This window comes from Equus caballus, chromosome 18 (genome assembly GCF_041296265.1).
Source record: "Equus caballus isolate H_3958 breed thoroughbred chromosome 18, TB-T2T, whole genome shotgun sequence".
Taxonomy (NCBI): Eukaryota; Metazoa; Chordata; class Mammalia; order Perissodactyla; family Equidae; genus Equus; species Equus caballus.
The window spans coordinates 60,674,440-60,688,391 of record NC_091701.1 but is presented as its reverse complement, the minus strand read 5'-3'; the positions used below and the strand labels follow the sequence as shown (position 1 = coordinate 60,688,391).

Below are 13,952 nucleotides of genomic sequence, written 5' to 3'. Positions count from 1 at the left end.
CAATACTGTTGTCTGCTTATATTTCATTTTACAAAAGTATATGGTATAAAAAATAATTGTGGAGGCCGGCCCCATGGCCTAGTGGTTAAGTTTGCATACTCCACTTTGGTGGTCCAGGGTTTAGCTGGTTCAGATCCTGGTCATGGACATGGCACTGATCATCAGGCCATGCCGAGGTGGTATCACATATAGCACAACCAGAGGCACTCACAACTAGAATATAAACTATATACTGGGGGGTTTGGGGAAAAGACGAAGAAGAAGAAAAAAGGAAGATTGGCAACAGATGTTAGCTCAGGTGCCAATCTTTAAAAAATAAATAAATAATCATTTGTAGCTTCCTGAATAATAAGGTTTAGTCAGATGTGGCTTTTTTTCCATGGAGAAACACAGTGTTTCTTATGGATGGAGGAATGTCAGATACCCTTGCTGAAATTTTTAGCTTGTCTCTATATCCTAAGTCTTGGTATTGGAAATCATTCAAAGTAAATTTTCAGAAAATCTGCTACAATATCTCTAAGATAGTGCCTAAAAGTATTTCTCTGAAATGCTTCTGCTCAGGAATGGAATTAAATTCTATCTGCTGACTTAGGAAAGTGGATAATTGTCCTCACATTGTTTATCTACAACATGTAGAGAGTGAGGAATATGTGTTCCTTCTCTGCCCAGTATGGGGCAGTATCTTTAGAAACACTTGGTTTCTTACTAATGCATAGACATTTCTAAGTGTTAGATATTTGTTGAAGTAATTTGTATTATCTCACTACATGAGATATCTATTGCTACTTAAAAAATTATCTCAAAATTCAGTGGCTTAAAACAGTAACATTAATTATCTGACAGTTTCTGTGAGTCAGTAATCCAGATGTGGCTTAACTGACCCTATGCTTTCTAGTTACTTGGGAAGTTAGCACACATCATCTCATGGGCAAAAACAAGAGGAAATGTTTTACAGATTTGACTCAGGTGAAAAACCATTGCAGTAAAAACACTAAGCACACAGACATATATTTTTTCTCATCTTGATTGTATTGTCTTGGAATTTTTGCTTTTCACTTTTGTTCTTATTGCTATACACAACAAACAATTGCTACAGTAGCGTCAAAAGAGCACCCTTTAAACAGTCTCTCAGCGCCAACTCTGAAGAAGCACAACAGCTCTGGGGTAAATTTTAGTGTTAGGAATATACTTTCATGAAAATGCGTATATTGTTTTGAATTTTCAGAAAGACTATCTTTGAAATATAGTATCTAAACTAGCACTCTACAGCCTTGTTATTATTGAGAGATGAACATAATTTCTAACTGTTGCTTAAGTGATGAAGATTGATCTTTTTTTTTTTTGAGGAAGATTAGCCTTGAGCTAACATCTGCTGCCAATCCACCTTTTTTTTTCTTAATAACGAAGACGGGCCCTGAGCAAACATCCGTGCCCGTCTTCCTCTACTTTATATGTGGGACGCCTGCCACAGCATGGCTTGACAAGCAGTGCGAACGTCTGCTCCTGGGATCTGAACTGGCGAACTCCAAACCACCAAAGCAAAATGTGTGAACTTAACCACTGTGCCACCTGGCTGGCCCGTAGATTGATCTTAATTATACAAAAAAATCCCTGAAAATATTTCTATTTGATGACCAACCCAGAAAGATATGTTAAAAGTTTTACTCAATTTGTGTATTTAACATTGTACTATTTTCCATATAGTTACAATAAAATTCTTTTTATTTCTCTCTCTTTTTGGGTACTTTTTTGAAATAGACTAAGATGCCTAGTGAAGCAGCTGGAAAAAGGTGATGTTAACATCGTAGACTTAAAGAAGAATATTGAATATGCAGCATCTGTGTTGGAAGCAGTTTATATCGATGAAACAAGGTAAGCTTTAACCGCCTCTCCCTTTTATCTTTGTCTCTCTCCCCTTTGTTCCTCTTTCTTGACTCTCCTTCATCTCAAACTTGAATTTAGCAAATCTTAGTCATGAAACAAAAATCAAAACCTTATTAAAATTTAAAAGGTTCTTCTTCATGTAGTTATGTAATTGTACTATGATCCTTTCTAAAAAATAATCATTTTAATCCAAATGCTTGAATAACAAAACATAGTCAAACAATAAAGTCATAAAGTGAATAAAGTAAACTCTCCTCTCTCTCTACCCTCACTGTGCTTAGGCCCAGATTTTTAAATGTCAGAGGCAGATGTAAGCTTTTACTGATGTAAAGATTTTCCTGTTATCTCAAAATTTCAGAGTTCCTTCTGAGAAGATGGTGTCACATGCCCGTTCTCATGAGATGTATCTATCAGATCCTCTGTGCAGGGCTTGTTAAGGAGCAGTTCCAAATGTGCCTTTGATCATCACCTAGTCTCATAATTAGCAGAGTGGTAAAGAGATCAGGAAATGGAGATTTATTTGCAGACGGTTGTTAGCCTAGGGCTGTGGCTCTCCACCAGGTGATTTCTCTCCCAGGGGTCATTTGGCAATATCCGAAGACAGTTTTGGTTTGGTTGATGGGGATGTGCTACTGTTATGTGATGCGCAGAAGCAAGGGATGCTACTAAACATCTTACAAGGCACAGGAAAATCCCCCAGAACAAAGAATTATCCAGCCACAAGTGTTAATAGTATGGAGGTTAAGAAACCCCGGCCTAACGGGAGAACTTTGCATTTTCTCTTTGCTGTCTGAGGGGGTACTTACCCCCAACTTCAAGTCATGGGGGGGGCAGGGGACACTCCTGGGGACCATAGTGCTAACAGAAGACTCTGGGGTGTATGATATGACAGTTCTTGGGAGATTTGACTAGTGTTTCTTGGAGTTCGGAGAGTACTAAGACTGGTTCCTGACTCTCATCTCAAAAAAGAAAGTGGTAGGCTGATTAGAACTACCTTGAATTCACAGATAAGGGGGACCCTGCGGAGGGAGAGATATGTGCTTCCAGAGTTTAGCTTAGAAAAGGCACTGAGTTTTTTCAAAGTCATGAGGCAGGTGGAGTAGGGGTCTTTTGAAGGGATTGACCAAAAGATACTAACTTCAGAAGGTGAAAAAGACGCTGCATGGGGGTGATTGTCGCTAGACAAGCCAGGGAAGGAATCATAAAAATCCAGCCCAAATGTCAGAGAACATATAATGTTCAAGGTACCCTCTTAGAGTAGCAAGTTGCTTCTGAAGAACTCACAAAAGCTCCCCAAGGCAAAAAAAAAAAAACCAAACTAGAATTTGGGCATTTGTCACACAGGATGACAACAAATACAGCTGTCTTGTAAGACCTTTTGGCCCTTATAATTCCCCACCACCACCACCACCACATTGCTGAACAATGAGAAACAGCAGAGTGAGTGGGACAGGAGATGGAACGTGGAGAGTGAGGAGGTCCATGATGCCCCCTCCCTTTTGCAGGTGTCCATGCCTGGGTCAGGCCTGAGCTTGGGGACGGGAGAAATGTTAACCAGATGTGAAATTGAAGGTTTTGTATATCGATGTGTACTGGGCTTAAACATACACACACACACACACACACACACACACACACACAAATATACTTTAGGGGCTGGCCCGTGGTGGAGTGGTTAAGTTCGCCCGCTCCGCTGCAGGCGGCCCAGTGTTTCGTTGGTTCGAATCCTGGGCTTGGACATGGCACTGCTCATCTAACCACACTGAGGCAGCGTCCCACATGCCACAACTAGAAGGACCCACAACTAAAATATACAACTATGTACTGGGGGGTTTTGCGGAGAAAAAAGAAAAAAATAAAAATCTTAAAAAAAACATATTTACAAAAAACAAAAAATATATAGTTTAACAAGTAATAAATTCACGTGATTAAAACATCAAGATAATGTAAAAAGGTGCCTCGTAAAAGTGTTGCATTTATCCTTGTTCCTATCTACTCAAACTCTCAACTCCTAAATTTCTTATGCATATTTCCAATGATTAATTACAAATTTTTATTTCATATTTTTCTCTCCTTCTTTCATGGAAAGTAGCATGCTATATACAGTCTTTCATTTTGCTTTTTTCCCTCCTAAATAAGGAAACCTGGAGATATTCCTATATCATGTACTGAACTTCTTAATATCAGGCAATGAGAATTTTCACTAATAACTGACAGAAAGGGTTAGGTAAGGGCTTTGTTGCACAGATCAATTTTTCTTTGTCCCCAGATTGGAACTCCTCTGTTAAGGCATGGTTTAGAGTCACAAATTAAGAAAAAAAATCAAACTTGTACTTTTAGACTATAAACTCTATGCAGCACTGTTTTCTTGGTTAACTTTCACAGATTGCATATAAATGTGTATGATTCTTCTAAGTGAACAGAGACTCACAGTGCAAATCAAAAAAAATCTGAGTTGCTTCTATAATTTCCTTGCTCCTTCATTTTTGTATGTGCACCTTACTGCCCATAAATTGACTGAATTAATATGTTTAAGATTTCTTCAGTTTGTCCTTGACATTTTATTTTTTATATTTATTTCTGAAACTAAAGAATTTTACCTTTAAAAGTTATTTGGAAATTTACATTACTCATCTTAGAATTGCATAGTACTAACTATTTGTTTTGCCCAAGTGTCTCATCTTTCATTTGATAGGTTATTACATGCTGTATTTATTAATTTTTCTGTTGTATTTCCTTTCCCAGAAAATTATGATTCCATAGATATTTTGTTAACTTAATTCCCCATGATAACTAACTCATTTAAACATATGATACATTTCAAAGTATAGTTCCCTTTCATTTGAAAATTGCTCTTTCATGGGAAGAAAAAATGCTTAACTGCTTCATGGTAGAATTTTTTTTTTGCTCTTTACAAAATTAGTCCCAGCTCTTAATCCCACATCATCTCAATTTCTACTCAAATGACACAAAACCTTTTACTATTTTATTTTAATGCCTCCATGGCATCTTGATTTTTAAATCAGATTAATAATAATACCCCACATTTGTACCATCCTTCAAGGGGTCTTAGTTTCCTATCTCGTATTAGTCTTACTACAATCCTTTGCAGTTGGCAGAGCGGTCACTGCTTTCTGCCCTTTGCTACTGAGAGAACTAAAGTGCTTAGAAGCAAAATGGTTTGCCAAAGGTCACAGACCTAGGCACTGGAGAAACTGGGACTAGAAACTAAGGTGTGATTTCTTATTTGGTGTTCTTTCCTCTACAACTGGCTCCTCTCAAGTACTGCTATCAAGCAGGATGGTTTTTAATGGCCTCTGAAAGACTTAGATGACAATGTATAAAACATTCTTACAGTTGGAATTATAAATTCTGGTAAAACAATACCTAACATTTATTACTAATAGCCTATTATTATAGCCTGCTATGTGCCAAGAACTCTTTTAAGCATTTTAATGCACTATTTCATTTAATCATCACAACAATCCTGTGAGATAGAAACTTTATAATTACTCTTTTACACATGAGGAAATAGAGTCACAGAAAAGCTACATAGCTTACCCTAAATAACACAGAGAGTAACTGAAAGAGTGAAGTTAGGGTCTTGGCAGGCTGGCTCTAGGGCTTGGACTATTAAGCACATTCTCAACTGCATCTTTTCGGTAACATCTGACCAAAAGGAGGTTTCAGAGACTTACTGGAAATTTTGATGAAGCTCACGTGCCGTCAGTGTTGTCAGACCCAGTGGTGTGTAGATTGTGGGTGTGTATGTTCCCAACTCTGCCTTCAGTGATGTCACATTGGTAGCTTGAAATTGGCTACAGTGGGAATATTTACACCATGGAAATTGGCAAATGCTACAAATCAAGATTTGTTTTTTTTCCGGAAGAGTCTGTGGTTAAAAATTTACCATTGTGTCACTGGTTAGACCTAAGATTACCTCATATGTATCTTCTAAGTCTGTGACTTTATGATTAAAATATCAGCTCAAGAATTTTACAGCAACACTACTTGATGTAATTTAATTTCCTATAGACTTAGTAAGACATACAGCAGGAAACTGAAGATGTTTTTGCTGAGATGTGTGCACAATTATTAAAATTGCGTTTGCCTTAGGAATATTAGTAAAACAGAGATGATGTAGAATGAGGAGAGATGAAGAAGCATTTATTTGCTTTTAAACTTTAAATATAAAACCTGCTGACTTCTGAGATGTTTTTTAATGGAAAATTTTCTTTCTAAAAAAAATGTTTCAGTGAGTATTCCAGGGAGGCTTTTTTTTTTTTTTTGAAGTTTGGGTTGCACTGCAAAAGAAGGTCAACATGTAATAAAGGAGGATAAAACAAATTATGAATTAGTTTAAAACCCATACAATACACGCACGCGCGTGCACACACACACACACACTCCTTTTCCTACTAAGCCTTAGTGACTTCAGGGTTTCAGTTAAGAAAACAAATGTTAAAAGTCCCTCTTGAAAGATGCTTTAAGTGAGAAAAATAAAAACAGAGTTTCTGATAGAATTTGAATTCTGACCTTCTTTGAGGGACTTAGCACAATTCCCTGATGAATATGACTGTTGGTTTTTTGACAAGACATTTTCAAATCCAAATGCTAATATTTCATGAGTCCTGCTTTCAGATGTGTCCCTAGAGGCTATTGTTTTTCAAAGCGGCATAGTTGTAATCCAGAAACATGTGGCCTAAAAAAAAAAATCTGTTTGATTGTCCTTATTTGGATTGGGAGACTGCCAGGCTAAGTAGCATCCTTGGCCTCATGAATTGTTATTCATGAGGGTAGGCAGCTGACTGGGAAGTATACTTCCAAAGATGAATATTATCCTTACTATTACTGCCTAACAACCCAATTTATAACTTAATTTTCTTCATGTGAACCAATCCAAGTCTTATAATTATCATAGTTAGAGCACAGACTCTGCATTCAGAAAGAATGGATTGTTCAAAGCCTGGATCCTCCATTCAATACTCTGTTTAAGCAAGTTACTTAACTTCTATGTTTCCTAGCTTTATCATCTGCAAAATAAGAATAATGACAATGCTGACTTCACAGAGTTGATCTGAAGATTGAATGTAGCACAATATCTGACAGAGTAAAGTTAAAATAACAGTTGAAAATAACCATTATTTTTTGTTGTACTAATAAAATGCAGATACTTTGGGGTACATAATATATTAAGATATATAATTTATACCTCCTAATGAAAATATCAAATAATTTCTTAAGAGCAGGGGTTTTTTATTGAGGTCAAAATAGTTTATAACATTGTGAAGTTTCAGTTGTACATTATTATTTTTCAGTCACCATATAAATGTTCCATTTCACCCATTGTGCCCACCCCCAAACCCCTCTCCTCTCTGGTAACCACTAATCTGTTCTCTTTGTCCACGTGTTTCTTTATCTTCCACATATGAATGAAATTGTTTGGTGTTTGACATTCTTTGGTTTGTTTTGCTTTACATAATATGCTCAAGGTCCATCCATGTTGTTGCAAATGGGAAGATTTTGTCTTCTTTTATCGCTGAGCAGTATTCCATTGTATATATACACCACACATCTTTATCCATTCACCAGTTGATGGGCACTTAGGTTGCTTCCACATCTTGGCTATTGTGAATAATGCTACAATGACCATAGGGGTGCATAAGTCTCTTTCAATTGTTGATTTCAAGTTCTTTGGATAAATACCCCAGGGTGGGATAGCTGGGTTGCATGGCATCTCTATTTTTAATTTTTTGAGAAATCTCCATACTGTTTTCCACAATGGCTGCACCAGTTTGCATTCCCACCAGCAGTGTATGAGGGTTTCTGTTTTTCCACATCTTCTCCAACATTTGTTGTTTTTTGTCTTGCCGATTATAGCCATTCTAACTAGTGTAAAGTGACATCTCACTGTAGTTTTGATTTGCATTTCTCTGAAGATTAGTGATGTTGAACATCTTTTGATTTGCCTGTTGGCCATCTGTATATCTTCTTTGCTAAAAGAGAAGTTTTTGATCCTGAAAAAATGAAGATAGGTGGGTTCAAGTTACCAGGAATGAAAACAACGTGCAAACTGATGAAAAGGAACCTTAACATGATACACATCTTGATAAAAACATCCTCAATTGACTTCGATGTCTAACTAAGCCTTAATTTTGAGAGATTACTTTGAGCAAGAACGAATGTCAATCAATACTTTAAGAAGTTAGTCTGATAGAAACTGAGTGACATTCAGGGTACCTTGAAGGCTAAGTCCCTTGAAATTATTGAGTACAGGGGTTTACTAAGGAATATTCACTCAAGAAATAAATATTTATTGAGTACCTCAGGCAAATACTAGGCATACTTGTCATCAGATAGCTGGTGGCTAGAAATGCATCAAGAGCTGGGAAGATAAACTTAGGTGCAAGGACCAATAATGCAAACAAGAAACAGGGAGGTTCAGAGTTAGAGTGAGACACACTGACAAATTATAAGAGGAGACACTAAGTAGCAGCAGCAAATCATAACCAGAGGGAGTAACATGGGTAAGAATTGTACAGAGTCAAGATTCCAAATCAGATGTGATTGGACTTGCAGGTATTGCTGAACGTTGATGAGGTTTGTTCCCTGGCAAAGCTCCTCATGCCCATTCTTAAAGACATGGCTTCTAACAAAAGGGTTTAAGGTAAAAAATGTCTGGTACTGGAACTCGGAAATATGGTGCCAGTTAGAGATGTGAATTTGGAGATTATAAACCAGGATTCTCAGAAATTTTTTTGATGCTTTATTTTGATATCAATAATCAGAGCTCCTTTGTTGTTTCAATATGTTCCCCATCCTAAAGTTTTTTAGAATGCCCAGTGAATGTTTACTTATTTTACCAATCTGCCCTGGATGTCACTTTCCTCTTTCTCCAGCTCTCTGGCTTCAAACTGCTGAACTGTTCCTTTGCAGGTCACCTATTTTCCCCTCAAATCCAGCAATCCACAGGCTGGTACTGCTCCCAAACATGAGCTCAATTCCTTCTTCCAGTTGCCCAAATTGAAGCTAGAATTAGCTCTTGCTGTAAGATCTTACTGATGGATGTTCTCAAAACCCGCAATTCAACTCCTTCTATAGAGGTCCCCTACCAGGCATTTCTCTGCATCCTCTAGGGTCTATTGCAGAAGCCAGCTTAACATCCCCTCTGGAAGTGCCTTTCAACATATCTTCCTATCCTGAGTTCAGGCTCCAAGGCCAAGAGAAAGGAAGGGGGCTATCAAAATTCATGTCAAGTTGTGTATTCCTCTCTAGGATCAACACTTATGCTCAAAGACTGTGCAGTCTAAATCCATATTTAGAAAAAATTAGACTTCTTTTTAAAGGACACAGAATCTGCAGTGATGCAGGTGTGCTCACAATGAAGACAACCATGTACATTACTGTTAGAGATGTTTAGTCTCTTGCAGTCACATTGTCTCAATCTTCTATATGCTAGAGTAGGGGCTTCATTTTGTTTGTGTGTAAATTAAAGACCTATTCAAAAGATTTTTCATAAAACAAAAGAGCAATCTGTCTCTGAAGGTAAAATAAAGCCTCTGTAGAATAAAACAAATTATTTTTTGACTTTTCAAGTGTCACTTTTTTCACTTCCAACCATTAAGCTTTCAAAAACTCTTGGAGTTCCATCTCAATATAAGTCATCATGTTACCCTATTAACTTAAGTCAAGGGAGAGCACAAAAATGCCAAATAGAGGTGTGGAGTAAGAAGATAGTTAAGGGGAGACGTAGGGAACACTGCGTTAAAGTTAGGCATGGAACTACTAAAGAAGAGACTTAGGAAGAATAGATATAGAAGCAGGAGGCACATCTGCAGAATATGGAGTAGTAAAAGCCAGTGGACAGCAGGGTTACTAAAAAAGAATAAATCAAATGCCACAGGGATAACCGTCGAATACAGTTAGGAGTTTTCTGGTGCGCCTGAAGTGGAGTTTCAGTAAAATGAAAAAGCTACCGGCCAGATTTTGGTAGTATGAAGAATTAATGTGGAATGGCTCTGGAAGAAATTAGTGCAGACCATTTTTCAAGAATATTCTAGTGTATGAAAAAGCAGAGATAGAACAATCTATCAATGGGGACATATACTTGGTGGGTTTTTTTTCACACTATTTTTAGAATAGAAGACTTGTATCTGTAGCCTGGAGATGAAGAGTTAAAAAAGAGACTAGGACTAAACAGAAACAATATTTATAGAAAGATTAGGTCAAGAAGTTATCCTTGGAAGTTTATCTAGGAAAAGAGACAAATAGCCAAGCACAGTTGGAAAATATAGACGAAGATGGAGCTAATTAGTGCATAGTCAAGTGTTTTCAAATAGGCAAAACTTCAGTAGCACTGTAAAAATCAGAAAGGTTAGTTAGCATTTATTTTAAACTCAGTTGCTCAGCATGGGTAAGAGTGCTACAATAACTATGGCTAAAATATAGACCATGGGCTGTAAAACTCAAGGATCAATGGGACATGGAGAATAAACCCTTTATGGATAATCACCACAACGTGCACATCATGATGGCAATGACTCATGTGTACTCCTTGGACATTTAGAGTGGAGCGGGGAAGAAGGCAAAAAGAAAAGAGTTGGACTAATGAACACCTTTTGTGAATATTTCAATTGTTAAGTGATAGGAAGCCCAACCAAACCAGATTAAACTTTCACTGCCAAAACATTGATGGCAAGTGTTGACTACAAGCATAGGTGATTCAGGGCAAAAATGATGTCAAAGGATCAACCTCTCTGTTTTGCTTGCTCTGGAATGGCCTCCTTCTGTCATTTTGAGTGGAAGCAAGACAAGACAGTGTCAGTATTTTAAAGCTTTACGTCCTCATCCTCACACCTTCAAATTCAGCAGGAATGAGAAAGAGTGTCTTTCCCAGAGGCTCCAACAAACACAACGTTTCTGTTTTATTGGCTCTAGTTAGGTAATAGGCTTACCCCTCAAACAGTCATGTCCAGGAGAAGTGTGTATGCAAGTTCAGTCGTAAGTATCACATGAGGCCGGCAGGCGGTCATTTTAAATTGCATGCCTGAGAATTGAGACTGGAAGAGAGTGCTTTCCTAAACAACAACTGTTTCCTCTCTCGAGTGAAAACTAAAATGTTCATGTTAGTACTGCATGCAGACAGACCTGGACCAGGGTCTGTGTGGGATGTTGAGCAATTCCTGGCCTGGCTTTGCTCCTACTAATGATAACTCTATGGGCAAGAGATTTTTGTTTTCTCTGGTCATTAGTTTTTTTACACGGAGATGAAGCTTCCAGTCCCTTTCTGCTCTGAAATTCTGTGGCTTTATGCACAGTCCCAAAGTCTCTCTTAAAGACTTGCTCATGCCTAGACTATGCTGGCCAGTAGAATGGTGACAGGAGAGGGCTGCTTATCATTTGCTTAGTGGGGAGCATTTATAAATATGGGCTCCTGTAGTTTTTAGAGTTTCCATTTGGAAGAGTCCCTGAGGAAATCAATTTGAAGGGTATATGCTAAGAAGTTGCTGGAGCTCAGTGAATCATTAAAAAGCAAATTAGGATTTTTATGAATTCCATTTTTATGGTGTGAGTTGTAGGGAGGGGTGGCTGTTTGGAGTGTTGTGTTTGTAGGCTGTGTTCTCACCCTGTAGAAGGAGTGTGAAAATCAGGCTCAGAAAAAGTTGCAATACATTTTGGTTGATTTTCATATTTTCTGTCCATCTGTGGTGTCTTATTTTCCACAAGCTTTCAAAAACAGCCTCACTAGTGAAAAGGGGAAAAAAAAATCTGATCAGATCTTTTGAGAGATGACCAACAAAAAAACCCCACATATTATATAAGATCTTACTGTTGCGACATTTTGAGTGAATAGAATATAAATGAATATTTCCTGGATTTGAAAAAGATATAATTTTAAATATTATTCTTTTCTAATGATGATATGAATAATAATTAAGATTGACAATTAATTTAACCCAAGGCAACATATTATGCAATTTATATACTATTGCCTATAATTCTCAAAAATCCTATGAATTAAATAATTATATCATTTCCACCATCAAATTAAGAACTTTGAGGCACAAAGAAAGTAATTTACTTGCTTATGATCATATAATTATAAGTATCAGAGACAAGTTTAAACTTAAATGGAGCATACCCAACATCCATTGTTCTCTTCTTCCTTGCCAATAGAACCCCCATCCCTTTTTTTCCCCCAAATATTCCCTTTTCTCTGAAAAGTCAAGTGATTCAAGGGGGACCACCTCCATCCCCTGGCTCAGGATGGGTGAATCCTAATTGATTTAAACCAGTAATTATCCCCCAGTTCCGTAACCAGTGAGTTTAGACATGGACATGTGATGCAATTCTGGCCAATAAGACTGGTGGGAGTGTCAGCAAAATATTCCTTCTCCATAGAAAGAATTCCTGTGTCTCGGAGTATCATATCTGGGTATGATGCTTGAAACCAATACAACCATCTTGCTAACCCTTGCTAACAAGCATAGAGCTAACCCTAACACTAAAGTTGGCAGTGTAGAAAGAGGGAAGAAACAAAGTCCTTGATGGTATTGTTGATCTGTTGATTTAAAGAACTCCCTATTGGAGTCAACCTACCTTTACTGTTCTTATTAGGGAAAATAATAAATTTCCCTATTGTTTAAGCCACTTTGGGTTAGGTTGATGTCACTTGCTGTTGAGAGCATCCTTACAGCCACATAGGTCTGCCTTGCTCCCAAGCTCATGTTCTTAATCTCTAATCCTTCCCAGGAGTCACCTTATCCTAATAATGAGTCCTAACATAAATGTTTGATTTCTAAGTTAGCTACTTAAAATTCACAATTTACTTCCCCATAAAAAGAGGTAATAGGTTGATTAAGTTTCCAAAGTAGCTCACAAAAACATATTGATCCCATGATACAGCTAAACAACATAAGTAGCTCTTGGGCAAATATCAGGTACTGAGAGACTTAAGTTTTTTCTCATTGGATAAAAGGCTATTTCCTCATTCTTTACTATATTCCATCAGCAAGCCTACCTTCAAAATATATTTTGCCTTTGTCTACTCTCCATCTCTTTTCTCTCATCTCTGTCTATGTCAGTCTAGTCTGAGTCACCATTATCTTTCAGGCTGTCTTTCTAGACACTCATCAACCAGTTCTGCACTGGGATCTTGCTGTCCTCCAGGTTCTATCCAGGAGAGGGGATTGAGTGTGGGGTGGGGCATCCAGCTTGCTTCTGCTCCAGGATCCTGGAAATTTATTGGGGTGTGCTGTCTCCCCACTCAGGGTTTGTTTTGGTTGGAGAATGTCAGGCAGGAGTCAGTGTCTCTTCTCAAGATTTCTTCTGTCTTCCTTTCTGACTCCTCTTGACTAACGTAGGAAATCTTTAGATAACTGTAGGAATGGAAACTTTGCTCGGACTCATCACATACTCTTCTGGTATCTTTGCCTGGCTTTTCCTCCTTCCATGTGACCTAGATTTTAAAACTCAAATCCAAGAACATGGATTTTCCCCCCTCAGGTTATCGTGTGCCATACATAACTTGAGTCAATGAATGAAGTCGTGGCTGACTATATGGACAAAGGGCCACAGGGTACCAGAAAATATATTTTTTAAAAACTTGTGATATCTTGTTACATATGAAGCAGGACCTGGCTGAAAATGGTAACATGTATAACATATGCACCAAAACAAACAAACAAAATGACTATTCCTTGGTTATTAACTCCCTCTTGTCATCTTCCCTGCTATTTTGGCCTCATAGGTTTAGAGAGAAATACATTCCTTGTCACCCCTCACACTCGTGTCCTCTGAAAATACCTTAGCTCTTCTTAGTATCCATTCTCCATCCCCGAGATTTTGACTCTTTTGCACAGCATGGTGACTATAGTTAATAATACTCTATTGTATATTTGAAAGTTGCTAAGAGAGTAGATCTTAAAAGTTGAGAAACTGACTCTCCTATTTTTCAATCAACTAACATACAGATAATTCTAATTTGTAGCATCAATATAAAAGATTCATTAATCAAGATACCTTTATGGAGATTCTTCTGTCAGTCCCTTCCTATATAGTTCACCAAC

At 37.6% G+C, this 13,952-nt stretch overlaps 1 protein-coding gene across 13 annotated transcripts in view; it reads left to right on the top strand.

Moving 5' to 3' along the window:
* Positions 1 to 13,952, top strand: part of PDE1A (phosphodiesterase 1A) — a 341,764-nt gene that overhangs the window by 238,394 nt on the left and 89,418 nt on the right. For all 13 annotated transcript variants that reach the window (XM_070241384.1, XM_070241386.1, XM_070241387.1 and 10 more), the window contains one exon: positions 1,759 to 1,872. In XM_070241384.1, the coding sequence (XP_070097485.1) occupies positions 1,759 to 1,872 (114 nt within the window). The remainder of the gene's footprint in view (positions 1 to 1,758; positions 1,873 to 13,952) is intronic.